Source organism: Carassius auratus, chromosome 2 (genome assembly GCF_003368295.1).
Source record: "Carassius auratus strain Wakin chromosome 2, ASM336829v1, whole genome shotgun sequence".
Lineage (NCBI taxonomy): Eukaryota > Metazoa > Chordata > Actinopteri > Cypriniformes > Cyprinidae > Carassius > Carassius auratus.
Genome location: NC_039244.1, coordinates 27,416,903 through 27,431,838, shown reverse-complemented (window position 1 = coordinate 27,431,838; position 14,936 = coordinate 27,416,903). Strand labels below are relative to the sequence as shown.

Genomic DNA, 14,936 nt, shown 5'->3' with positions numbered 1-14,936 from the left:
CATGCATCATTACTCCAGTCTTCAGTGTCACATGATCCTTCATCAGTGCTATTCTGGTTTGCTATGCAGATTGTTTTTCTTTTAAAGGTGCCATAGAATGCAAAAATCAGTTTTATAAGGTCTTTGAACACATCTGTGAGGCCACAGTTTGTGAAAACAACCAGCCTATAATGGTAGAAATCCACTCATTCGTTGTTTTGTAATTCCAAAAAAATCATAAACAGTCCACACTCTCTGCTCTATTAAAAGTGGCAATTAAGCTATAAAAAATGATCTGTGGGGTATTTTGAGATAAAACTTTGCATACACACTCTCGGGACATCAGAGAACAATTTAAAATACTGAATCAGTGCATTCTATGGCATCTTTAATTTAGAATTGTATTTTCTTTCCAGGTCTGGCAAGTTTTTTTTTTTTTTTTTGGCCAGTCATAATTAACACAACCATCAACACCTCCAACAGTAAAGGGAAGGATGTAATGGCCTCATCCTGCTCAACGTGCTCACCTTTATGTTGACACAGAAGGGGTGGTAACACTGTCCACACTGAGCACAGGCCAAGAGTCGACCCTCCACACCCTGTCCAAAACTCCCACAAACCACACACATATCCTACACACACACACACACACACACAGGTGTAAGAGAGCAGCAGACTTCACATATATATATAACTGCAGCAGCACGAGCGCTCAGAAACATTTACCTGCTTCATAGTGAACGTGTCTGTACTAGAGAAAATCACTACTGTATTGTGCAAGGCGTTTTCTTCCTCTTCCTTAAATGTGCAAATGGGTTCCATGGGGTTTATCTGCAGTGACACAAACAGACCATACAAATAAACGGAAGAGCAGAACAGCAATTAATCCACGTATCAGAACAAACCATGTAGCGGCTGTCAGATAATGTGACGTACTCCTGGTGTTGGGATTGGAGGGACTCCATTCTTCATTCTGGCCCGGCCACGTCCCCCCGACCCGTGACACCCGAGCCCCGGGGCCGTCTCCTGCTGGGGAAGCCAGATCCCCGGCCCTGCTGACACCACAGACACCGTCAGGGTCATCCAAAACAAGAGGCCAAAGGAAGCAGTACTAGCTTTATAATGTGATAAGTGTTCAATAGTGTGTAGTTACACTGTAACTCTGGATTTAGAATTTCACATTGAAATACAGGGATCGTACGCATTCCAATGAATTTCCATGGTTTTTCCAATAGTTTGAATTAATTCTTTTTTTTTAACACTGCCATTCAAAAGTTTGGGGTCAGTAAGATTTTTTTAAAAGAAAGAAATGAATACTTTGATCAAGCGAGAAAGCATTCAATAGATCAAAAGTGACAGTAAAGTAGCATTCGTACAATAAATTAGATTTTAAATAAATACTGTTCTTTTGAGCTTTATAAATAAATAAATAAGCTGAAAAAAAGGAAAATATTAAAAATATTTTTTTTTTTATTGAGAGCAAATCATTGTATTAGACTGATTTCTGAAGATCATGTGACACTGAAGACTGGAGCAATGATGCTGATAATTCAGCTATTCGTCACCGGAATACATTTTATTTTTAAATAGATACAAATAGAAAACAGTAGCAATAATATTTCACTATATTACTGTATTTTTGGTCAAATAAATACAGCCTTGGTGACTTATTTCAAGAACATAAAAATCAAAATTACTGACCCCAATATTTTGCTCCTGGAAATTGTAACATAATTATTGTAATGCAACTACAGAAATGTACATTAACTATAAAAAAATGTATACAATTGTAAAAATTATATTAATTTGCATAACATCTCCAAGTCTGAAAAGTCTATTTTTATGTTATTTCCAGTTTTCTCACTCCACCAACAGGATTTCAACCAAGCAATGAAAAGCTATTTTATAGTACTGCTACAGCTAACTGAATACGTGTTCAGTAATCTATGAAATGATTTTACAAGGCAGACAAAAACAGGTTTGATGTGTGATTAAATGGAGTGACTAAAGAAAGGAAAATGATGTGATGCTCCAAACAGTGAAGCCTTTAACTACTCGTCCTGTCATGTGAAGTTAGTCAAACAAATGAGCAGACTAATCTCATCTTACTTCAGTGCGCCGCTTCAAAGCGTCTTCAAACACTCTGCATGGACAGGACCCAAGCAATCGTGAGCAGGAAACCAGTGACCAAAGTTTATATTTAATGAATGGCACCAGCTCAACTTTAATGCACTCTGATCAAATAACCAACCCAAACCAAACACGGCTCTCCCTCAATTTAACTAGCTGTCACAGTGGAGCAACATTTCCCATAATGACACCAATTTCCCAGAGACTGTGGCACTCGGTGTGAGACGGCATCTAAGGGAGCTGCCAACACGGCTATCAGGCTGTTGAGAGGCCTCGGCCGTGTTATTCTAGCGATTTCACTTCTATTACTCTGTCAGCGCGTTTCCGTTCCTCAGAGACGGCCATTCTGACTGTCACAATGAAAACCCTTTCCAAGAGTTCCTCTCCCTCGCTTCCCTCCCCCTCCATCTTCTGTTCCTCTCGCTGGACCATCATTTCAACCATTCCTGCCACTCAGAACTGATGCTTTTTAAATCGGTTCTTTCCATCATCTGTTTTATTCTAGCGGACTTTAACCCCCTGACTTTACTTTGTTGAAATGTTTAGAGTTACTATTGCATATATACACATTGTACTTATGCTTACAAACGATCTATCTACAGTATCTACTTCACACCTATATCTATATGCTCTCAGAAAAAAAGAAAAAAAGTTGTCACTGGGGCAGTACATTTTCAAAAGAGACACCTTTGTACCTAAAAAGTCCATATTGGTAACTTAAAGGAACATATTAGTACCTAAAATGTACAAAAAGTGTACCTTTTGAAAAAGAACTGCCCCAGTGAAAGCTTTTGTGCCTTTTTTTCTGAGAGTGTATATACACACACTATACTATTTCAGTTTATATACACTATATCATTTTAAGCTAAAAGTATTTTACTTATTATAAACATTAATAAAATGCATATAAGAATACATTTAAAATGTGAAATATATATATATATATATATATATATATATATATATATATATATATATATATATATATATATATATACACATACATACATACGAAAAATATAATATTTATATTATAATAAGGGTTAATAATAACAGTTTTAAAATTCTTATAAATTAAAAAAAATCAATTAGTATGCATTTAAACTTAATCTTAATTAATAATTTATAGAATTTTATTTATTTATTATTACTTCTCCAGCTAGATCACTGCAAATACAGTGGGTATAAAAATAATCACATTTTAATAATCACAGCCTGAAATGAAGACGGACACCGCTTTGGTTTTATCCTGCTGTATTTACTCAGTCCAACTTATAACATCCAAGTGAAAGATAAAACACCAAGAAAAAAGTTGGGAAAAAGAGAAACGACTTGTAAACTCAATCAGCCGACCACCTTCTCAAAGGCACACAAAGCCATTAGACTTTCAGCTGTTGTCAGCTGTGCTTATTTTGATTAGCGCAACATGAAAAGAGCTTTCCTGGAGCATTTCAATCCTTGGTAGTGCAACTGAAGCAAACAACAATGACAACAATATCACAAATTCTCCACTAATACTGTATGTCTTGTACGGGAGGGTTGCAAGAAAATAGCCTCTCCTCAAGAAAGGCCACATGCAGGCCGACTGAGCTTTGCCAAAACACACCACTGAGGATTCGGAGGCAGATGAGACTAAAATGGACTTATCTTCCCTCAACACCAAACGATATGTCTGGCGGAAATCCAATCCAGCTCAGCATCCAAATAACAGCATTCCTCCATTAAAGCATGGAGGTGGAGAGATTTCATGTTATGGGGGTGTTTCTCTGCAGCAGGGACTGGAGAAAATGCAAAATGTTGCTGATATGTTGGTGTTTTATCTTCCACTTGGATGTATTAGTTGAACTGAGTAAATTCAGCTGTTCAAAACAAAACAAAACTGGGGTTGATTCTTTGCCATACCCACTTTAAATTGTGAACATTCAATTTAACACTTTTTTGTGTAATTAATTAATCTCAATTAACGCGTTAAAGTCCCGGCCCCGGCCCTACACTATATCATTTTAAGCTAAATGTATTTTACTTATTATAAACATTAATAAAATGCATATAAGAATACATTTAAAATGTGAAATATATATATATATATATATATATTAGTGCTGTCAATCGATTAAAAAAAATTAACTAATTAATCGCACAATTTTTTAAAATTAATCGCGATTAATCGCGATTAATCGCAATTAAAAGACTGAAACTTTTTGGATATTTAAATGTAAAATGTAAATAATTGATGTAAACTCAAGACAAAGAAACTATTTAAATTCAAAATATGATTGTTTATTGGAATTTTTGTTTAACTTGTAATACAGATTTTCTCATGTAAACAACATACCTGCAATAAACCATCAATATCCTCCAAATTAACTGTTGGCTTGAAAGCCATATTTATTACAGAAATAAAAACACAGGCATGTAAGTACCATTTGAATTTCAAAACAATCAATGCCAATAATAGACAAAAATGATTTCCATGTTGAATTCTAAGTGGACTGCAAAAAATTCCAAAGTATAGTCATTGCCAGTGCTTTAAGTGGGCCGGTACGCACCTGTACTCAGTACCGCCACTTCCAAATATAGCTCTTGAGCGTACCGCCACCTCTCCGTGCGCCCAGAACGTGCTTGTAGCGTACCGGTACGCTCATTTGGACATCTGTTTTACCTGCACTGCCGATTTTCAGAGCGCCCTTCACAATGCAAGCTTCCTAATTCATCCCACCCAGAGCAGAAACTACATTACCCATTCAGCCTTAAGTTATACAAGTGAATAGCGCATGTGTCGCTTTTCCCACTGTTAAGTGTCAACAACTCAACGTGGCCGGAGAAGGTGTGTGAAACTCGTTGTGAGTTATACTAAAGCAAAATCTTGAGTATTTATTGTCTGATAAACATTAAAAACTGTCTGCGGAGGTTGAGTCGTCCTGCAGCCCCCGCTGGCTGCTCATTGGCTGCAGCATCTTTTTTCTAAGTTCTAAAAAAATACTGTAGACGGCAAGGCACAAATTTAGATATTCATTTATCTAATTAATCTATAGCCTGTGCACAAAGACAATATGATCTTTTTGTCCCCTTTTTGTTTTAAAGCTTGATGAAGAGAGAGAGCGCAAGTTGCTGCAGCTGCGAGGAGGACAGTGATGCACGAGGAGTGATTGACAGTTCGCGGCACTGTGTACAAAAAATACTCCGCTACACAATTATTTCGTTATTTTTGTTTAAGCTTATTAATGTTAGCGTTACAGAAAGGTCTGATTTACGCACTGTTACAGTCATTGTTTTTTTTTTTTTTTTTTTTTAAACAATGACATTTGAGTTCATGATTTTAATGTTGCTGTTTCTTGTGGCAGACTGAATGAAGAGTAATGTTTCTTGTGGCAGACTGAAGAGTAATCCGGCAGAGTTTTATACTGAAACTTTCCGTCTAAAAGTCCTTCCTTGGTCTTATCCATATTTCTTTGCACGTTGAACACACATAGGCCACAACTGGAAATAAAAAAAACTGCAACCGCGTTAATTGCGTTGTTATTTTTTTTTAACGCGTTAAATATTTCAAATTAATCGAATGCGTTAACGCGCTAATTTTGACAGCACTAATATATATACATACATACATACGAAAAATATAATATTTATATATAATAAGGGTTAATAATAACAGTTTTAAAAATCTTATAAATTAAAAAAAATCTATTAGTATGCATTTAAACTTAATCTTAATTAATAATTTATAGAATTTTATTTATTTATTATTACTTCTCCAGCTAAATCACTGCAAATACAGTGGGTATAAAAATAATCACATTTTAATAATATTAATTACACTCAATTTTAGTAAATTCAGCTGTTCAAAACAAAACTGGGGGTGATTCTTTGCCATACCCACTTTAAATTGTGAATATTCAATTTAACACTCGCTCCTTTAAAGCCATAGAGTTACCACCATATTAATATACATTTAGTCTTGTCCTGCTTCTTCTCCATCATCATCTAAATGTCGATGCTGTCTTTTCAGTGACCCTTGACTTGTGGCAAATGCTATCCAACATGCTTGTTATCAAGACATGATATTTCAGCAGGACCTGGTCTGGCCTCGTGCCCAGATGATTATCCCGAAGCCCAGCGAGAACATCATGGCCACTGCGTGACCCCTGACCCCTCAACACGCAGCACATCTGCTCCTACCCATGGGCTATGACTCACTACGTCAACACATTCAGAACTCATTTTCAGTCATTAGCCCAAGTCAAGCAGGGTCATGGAAAGAAAAGCACTGTGCATGCTGGGGAAAAATGGTTAGGATGTATTATGAAGCCACAGAACATGTTAGTGACTCTCGTAATTTGCTGCTCACATTATTTTTGTTCAGTCCAAATCCAAATCAAAGCTGTCGAACATAATCATTGTTATGAGCACATTTTCAACGCGCATGCCCTGCGACGACTCTAGGATTCTCTGCATGAAAACTCAAGGGTCTGGTGTGGTTCACATTTCATGCATCTGCTATTTTCTAGCTCTTCCTTCCCTTGAAAAATGATTGTTTATTCCCATTACTTGAAAATGACATTACTATCATATATCATAATATGAAAAATTAACATTAATATAAATTCATATTTTAGAGAACACAATTTTAGCATTTTATAACAACTGTATGTAGTAGAAACCTGAGGATGTCTAGGGAAGGTCTGTTAAAGAATGTCTGCACTGGATCATATCGGTTTAATTTCAAAATATTTAAATTTAATTGAATTAAATGTAATAATACAATTTTACTTAAATTATTAAACAATTATTAAAACATTTAGAAGAATAATATAATGATATCTATATAATGACTTGTATAAATATTATCGATAATGTAAACAATTTCTTTATATAATAAATAATTATTATATTTATATAATAAAATATTTTAATTTTTTTATATATTTTACTATTTGTTATATTATTCATTTATTTATATGTATAATTATTATTATTAATATTATGATAACTATTAGAATGTATAAAATAATAAATACATTTAAATTATATACATTTTAAATATATACCTCAGTATTTATTTAATATTATATATATATATATATATATATATATATATATATATATATATATATATATATATATATTATACTCGTAGAACATTGATAGTTAATTCAATTATTTATTTATAATTTAAATAATTAAACTAATAATCTTTATTATTTACATTAAAAAAATATCAATAAAATGTATAAAAGAAAAAAGTGTATTTATATACGTTCAAAAATATTTCTATTATATTATTTAATATATTATTTACACAATTATTTGTATAAGTTGATAATTTATAGGTATTTATAATTCACAAAATTAAGTTAATATTTTTAAATATTAAAATTAGAAAAATATCATTCAAATAAAAAAAATAAAAAAATAAAAATAGGTATCAACTGAAGGTGTGCCAAATTGGCTATTTCCATTGTAGACATGGCTGAACAGCCACTGCAGGGCTGCTGTGTAATATTTAGTATTTACCACACGGATTATCCAGGCGGCCGTGCTGAGGGGCTGCCTGCTCTTTGGCCCGTCCCAGCCCTCAGTCGGGTCAAGGGACCATGGGGGGGAGCTCGGTCTGCGGGAGGCGCTCCATGCTCCCTGAAGATGGGATGGGTTAGAGAGAGAGAGGAGGAGATGTGGGCGAGAACATGCAACAACTTAAACAGTACAGCCAACAAAGAAACATGCATGTACAACACAGAGAGCATGACACATAAGAGCTGTGAATGAACTCCAAAAAATGACATCTGAGACATCCTGAAAATATCCATCTGATTATACTGCTCTTAAACATGCAGACAAAAATGTTCTTTTTACTGTTTTCTGTTTTAATACCTATTTCTAGGGCAAAAAGAGATGTGTTCTGTCAGTCACAGTAATGCGAAAGACTGCAAACGATGGAAAGAACTTGTGAAACAGCATCATCCGCTCGAGGAAAAAGTGTCATCAGTGCCTTAAGAGATGATATTTAAAGGTCAAGTGTGTAGATTATGCAACAAACAGAATTTATTATTATTATTTATTTTTTTTATAATAACTGTGTCCAAACAGGTTTAAAGGCATTGAAGATTTTGGGGTCAGTAAGATTTATTAATTCCTTGGTGTTTTTTTTTTGTTTGTTTTTTTTTGAAAGAAGACTCCTATGCTCAAAAAATACAGTAAAAAATAGGAATAATGCATTTTTTGTATTGTTTATATATTTTGTTCTGTAAGCTGTTAAAAAAACTCTAAAATAAAACATAAAAAGGTAATACTGCAAAATAATTTTACAACTTAAAATAACTTTTCTATTTTAATATATTTTAACATGGAATTTTTCCTTCAGAAATCATTCTAATATCCTTATTAGCTGCTCAAAAACATTTCTTATTAGGACTTATATTGAAAGCAGTTTTGTAAAAAAAACTGTGATTTCAGGATTTAAGGATGAAAAGAAAGTAAAAAAAATCTTAATTTGAATTTAATTTCACTTCATTTGAAATCTTAATATTCTGTAACTTTATAAATGTCTTTATGTTCCTTGACATATTATTTTCTTTCTTTAGGATAAATTACATTTCTATTTGGTTTCGCTATCATGACAGCCATAGTGAGTTGTATTTAGATTAAACATGGGAATGAATTTTTCACTTTTTATATATATTTTTAAATACTTATTTTTATATTATATTTTGTATTTTTCACTTTTATATCACTTTTCATTTTTACTCTCGTTGTGAACAGGCCTTCACTGCAGTAGAGAGGATGGTCATACTTTATTTTGGGGATCAATTCTCACTATTAACTATGACTTTGCCTCTATACACTCCTAATTTGCTGCTTGTTAATAATTAGTAAGGTAGGTGTTAAGTTTAGGTATGTTGTGGATCAAGGGATCTAAAATATGGTCATGCAGAAAAAGACATTAACATGTGCTTTATATGTACTAATAAACAATCAATATGCTAGTAATATGCATGTTAATAAGCAGCTAGTTCATAGTGAGAATAGGTCCCCAAGTGTTACTGAGAGCCTTAAGGGGGTCGAACACCGGACGAGAAGCGCAGCACCGCGTCATGTCGCGTCACGTCTTTAAAATTCGAACACATTATTCTTTATGAGTGTACACACACAGGCGGCACAATTCGGCGTCTGTCCGCGGAGCCCAGCTACGACTCGGAACACTGTTCAAATTTCTGCCGCGCCACAGAGCCCCATCTGCATAGTTTTATATTAAAAAACCCAGATGTTATAAACTGAAACTGAAACTAAAATACAGTACATTTGTTTCATTGAAATAAAACATTAAAGTGTTTGGTTACGTTTTCCCTCACTAACTAACTAACTAACTTTTAACTAACGTTAGCGAAACAATATTGTAACAATTGCCTAGACAACAGATATAACAAAACAATAACAGACTATTATAACACAGATTCTTTTCATTAATTAAAGTTCAAAACTCAGCTTTTATCAATTAAAGTCATATATTTAAAATAATAATAATCGATGAAGTTAAAACTCACCCATCTTGTGCGAAATTGAGCTCGCGCATATAGAATGTGCGTGTGCGGTGTGCGATACCTCGAGTTGTCCTACATGTGGCGCGATGCTACGCGGCACTTCTCGTCCGGTGTGCGACCGCCTTTAGCCTCTGAATGCTTGCGCTACATTTGTTGCCATGACAACAGAGCGCTGTCTTGTTTACATTCGCCTGTGATGATGTCAGCATGACATCACATGACTCCAGCACACGAAGAGTGCCTCTTACAGCCGCCTAATTCCTCTAATTAATCCGTTTGTGGCTATAAAGTTAATTAATATTTAGCGATCATCCGGAAATCACGAATGAATGAAATTAACACAGCAGTTTCTAACCCAACATGCAAATGAATGCATTCATTCATTCATTTATGTTTTACCTTTTCTACCAAGAAAACATTGTAGTCATTAAATAATCATTTGGTTTTTGTTCACTATTATTTTTCTCTGGATGCTGGTCTGAATAAAACTGTCTGTGCAGACTGGACAGCGAGGCAGGTGCCTTCGGACACAGCCTTTATGAGTCAGAGGTCGTTTGGTAAACAGGAAAACACAATCAGAAACAGGATGTGATGCATGAATGATGATCTGATGGCATGTAGACGTCTAATGCTGAAATAATCCCCTTTGAATTGATATTTTAAGCCTGTGCTCAATTTATCAAATGTGTTGTCTATAATAAAGCTTCTAGAGCATGGAAGGTTGTTTCTTGCACAAAATCTAACTTTCACATTCACAAATCACAAATATCTTATCCAAAGAGAGCATCTTTGAGACTGAAACACACTGTGTTTAGACCGAAACATATGGAAACATTTTTCTGCCTCAGAGGTAAAAATAAAACATCTAATTGCATTTTTGAGGTAGAATGTAGCAATTACGAGAAATAAGTGTGCAATTGTGAAACAAAGTCAATACTACATGAAATAACGCTGAAACTATATGGTCACAATTACAGGAAAAAGTGTTACAATTGTGACATATAATGTCATATTGAGATAAAGTCACAATTATGACTAACTAATGTTGCAATTAACATTGCAACTTAGATTTGTTTCTGTGTGTGTGTGTGTGTGTGTGTGTTTTACCAGTAATAAAGTCGCAATTGTGATATAAAATTTCACAGTAATATTAAATGTCATAATTGTGACTTTCGTAATAAGAGTTGCAATTATGAGAATTAACGTTGCAATTATAAATAAAATACAATAAAAAAAAGTCACATTTACAAGAAAACAATTGTGAGATATATGGTCATAAATGCAGGAGCAAAAAAATCATTTTTGTGATGCAATGCCATTAAGAAAAAAATCCCAATTAATACTGTGAAATAATGCTGTAATTATGAGATATAAAGTCAATTATAAGCAATAAAGTAAATTGTGTTCAAGGTTACCTGCATGATCACAATTAGAGGAAAAAAAATGCATTCATTCTGGGATATAAAGTTGCAATTATGAGAAACAACGTTAACGCAATTACAAGAAATAATGTAATTATGACAAACAGGGTCACAATTATAAGAAATACATTTGCGACGTAAGGTCACAATAACGGGGGGTGGGGGTCACATTTATGAGGTACAATGTTATTTTAATATATAAAGTCACAATTACGATATACAGCACTCCAACTGTGCGACTAAAAGAAATAAAGAAAAAATTGCAAACAAGGACAAATTGAGATTTAAAGTTGCTATTACAATAAATAAAATTGCAACTGTGAGTCAAATGATGAGATAATAACTACTTTTATGACAGTTTTACATTCATACATGACAAGAAATAAAGCCTGGTTTTATTTGCTGTTGAGATCACAAATAACAGAACAGAACTAAGATGGATTAAATGAAACCACCACACAATTGATCATAAAGTATATGACTGACCTGCTTGACTCTGGGTCTTCCAGGTGAAAACTTCCTCTTAGAGATGGCCGGCTTGCCCATGCCGATTTTCGGAGTGAATGGGATGAAGGTGGATGAAGGCACATTGCTGATGGCTTGTCCTGAGACAGCATGGAGCTGGAGATGGAGCTGGGACGCCCCATGCCCAACTGAGGGCAAACCCTCAGGCTGTCTGCATGGAGGCTGCTGTAACGATGTCCTCTCCTCCACCAGAGAACTCAGCTTGGCCAAACATCGCTCATCACCATCTATAGTGATGTCCACTTCAGGAATAATGCTGCGCTGCTGCACCATAACATCCCCTTCCTCCTGGCTCTGAACTCCTGGTGTAGTCTCAGCAGTACTAACTTCAGGCTCTACAGTAACTCCACCAGCCACTGTGGAAGGTTCCTCGGTGAAGGAAACCTCCATGGGTTCTTCCTCATGGGCCGTACAGGCTGGAGTTGGCTCTTTGGTGGGTGATAGGTTGGTTCTCTGCTCCTCCAGGCAGGGCTTGCTGTCATCCTCTTTTTGGGAGATGTTTTCTGTGAGTGTAGATGACGTCTCTGAAGGCTCCTCTGCTTCAAACACAAGCTGCTGTACTGTGGATGTCTCTGGAGATGAAACCAGCTCCTGCTTAACCGGCTCTGAATCTTCAGGACCTTTTGTCTCCTGAGGAGATGTAACTGCAAATGCAAGAAGCAGAAGAACACTCAAAATCACTTTCCGAGGATTTACAATAAAGTGGATTTTCCACTGTTAAAAACTGCCCATACTGTTATTAGCATAAAACAATACTGAACATACTGTTATGATTTCATGAAGAAGAAGACTGTTCCGTGTATTTGGGCTTGTTTTACTATAGCTTAAGTAAGACTGCAGAAAAACTTTTGGGAAGCTGACATATTACACTACATCCTAAACTATTTTCAATAGAATTCTAACTCTATTATAAATTCTAATGAATGCAACTTTAATGAGCTCTGATTGAGAGTTAATTGATTATTTGTACTTCTTAAAAATAATTTTACACACTTTAACACCATTTAAAATGGATTACCCGCTAAATAAAAATTGGTGAAAAAGAAATATTCTTCTTATACACCCCTTTTAATTTGAACCAAAAATCTTGATGATGAATAACTTGTCTAATCAGATTCAGCAAAATTTATTTTGTTGACATGGAAAAGCACATTGGACTATTTAGCATTATATAAAATGTTGTGTATTTAAATTCACACAATAACACAATTAAATCACCTTAATGCCCATTGAATTAAATCTTTGTCAGAAATATATACAATTCTGTATCGATACCTCTATAAATGATATATATAGTGGTTATGGTTTTAAGATTCCAGCATCTTCGATAACATCAAACGTGTGTGCATCATTAAAGGCAAAGAGAGTAGATGAAGTACCTGAAGTCCGCTCAGTTTCCAGGCTGTGGTCTGAGGTCTCGCTGCACTCTGGCTCGGCTAAATCACCACTAGCATCTGCCACAATTTCTAGAGACAACAGACAGTCCTTGTGTTATTCAATCCAAACCGCTCCAAGCATTAGTGGAAATAATTACAGCATTGGAAAAACAACACATCAGGGTAGAAAAGAGCAAGTGTGAACACAGGCACATACGACAGGTGTGTTGTTCAGAAAACATTGTGCTCAAGAGAATACAACGGCTTTGAGCAGCACTGAAAGTAATCTCTGCCTTTAATTAGGATGATCCACGATTTATCCATGCAGTGCTGTTTTATAAACACACTGTACGCTCCGACTACACTCTAACATGCTTTATTGTCCTCCTACTCTCTATTATGTCACTCTCTTCTGTTCAATTCATGCCTGGAACAACAAATATCCATCTCAAGCACTTTGATCCATTGATTTTGAGGGCCGTATCAGATTAATGACCTCATATCTCCTATAGGAGCAGATAACCAGCCATTACAGAAATCACGTAATCACAGAAGGCTAAATGACTATCGTCTGGTGTGGCTTACATCAGCTGAGCACATCTGAGGTAATTAGAGGCCAGGTTTCTTTCTAATCAGAAGAGGAGAGATAAATTATGATTCTGATCTGAACCTGTGACTGCAGTAATGGAGAGAAGATATGGGCTTAACTACAATGACTCGCACTTCTGGTTATTCAGCACTACTTTTAATTACAGAAAGAAGCGACAATTGATACTTATGGGCTGTTGTGTCAGATGAAGTCACTTCTGGGTAATAGAAGACATTAAAAGGAAAAAGATGGTGATACACCCTATTCATATATATCAGACATAGTCATAACTAGGGCTGTCACTTTTGTGAAAAAAATCATTTTCGATTTTTAAGACATAAGTGTTCACTGAATCGATTGTAAGATCGATTTTCCATGTCAAAAAAAAAAAAAAAAAAAGGTTTCCTTACTAGACAGGCATATTGTAATGCACAAAAAGGCACAAAATAAGGCAATTACAAATTTATTGGACAGGAAAACAAGTCGATCAACATTTTCGGGGTCCCGAGCAGAGTGTTTTTTATTCACTATATGTCCAGCTGTTGAGAAGACGCGCTCTGACCACACTGATGTCCCAGGGACACTCAGGTACAGCTGCGCAAGGTGTGTCACGGTTTACGCTGCCGGAAGGAACACAGAGCCGAGGATAGATGAAATAAGGCTTTTAATATATACCATTCATGGAGCACAGCGATAGACACACGTAAGTGAGTGAGTTAGTCACAAGTGAGGAGACTCGACAAAACAGAACTGAAAGGACAAGGCTTATGTACAAAAGGATAATTGGGGAAACACAGGTGGATGGCATGACTAAATTAACAGGGACATGGAACACATGAGGAATAGAATAGACACACCTGGGAACTAATCAAACCAAACACGGAAAGACAGAAACTGGGTCACGGGCAAAAACACACTAAATGAGTCCAGGTGTGACAGTACTCCCCCCTCCCGGTAGGTGCGTCCTTGCACCGTAGAAACAACCGAGGGAGGCGTGGGTGGGAACTTGGGAGGAGGTTCCGGTGGAGGACGGACTCCCAGGAGGGGGCCAGCAGACAGGGACCACGGAGGAAGGAGCCAGGGAGGAGACAGGAGCAGGAGGAGCCAGATGGTCCACCAGAGACCAGCCAGGACGGAGATCCAAGGTGGAGTCGACGGCGGGAGGAGCCATGGTGAAGGAGGGGTCGACGACACCAGGGGGCCGACAGGCGGATACTGCACCGGTGGGTGAGGAGCCCAAGATGGAGCAGCACAGCCGCAGAGCCAGGGGGACGTCGAGGTTCCGGAGGGCCTAGGTGGAGCAGAAGGCTCAGGCGACCAAGGCGGAGGCTGGGTCCTGGCAGACCGCTGTGGAGCCGGAGCGACCGAGGATGGAGGT

At 36.2% G+C, this 14,936-nt stretch overlaps 1 protein-coding gene across 1 annotated transcript in view; it reads right to left on the bottom strand.

The window, feature by feature from the left end:
• The window catches only part of LOC113038829 (histone-lysine N-methyltransferase 2C-like), a 114,704-nt gene that overhangs the window by 55,984 nt on the left and 43,784 nt on the right, over positions 1-14,936 (bottom strand). Inside the window, 7 exon segments of the mRNA XM_026196532.1 lie at positions 507-611; positions 706-810; positions 916-974; positions 977-1,034; positions 7,624-7,743; positions 11,555-12,237; positions 12,973-13,059. Coding sequence (XP_026052317.1) covers positions 507-611; positions 706-810; positions 916-974; positions 977-1,034; positions 7,624-7,743; positions 11,555-12,237; positions 12,973-13,059 — 1,217 coding nt within the window.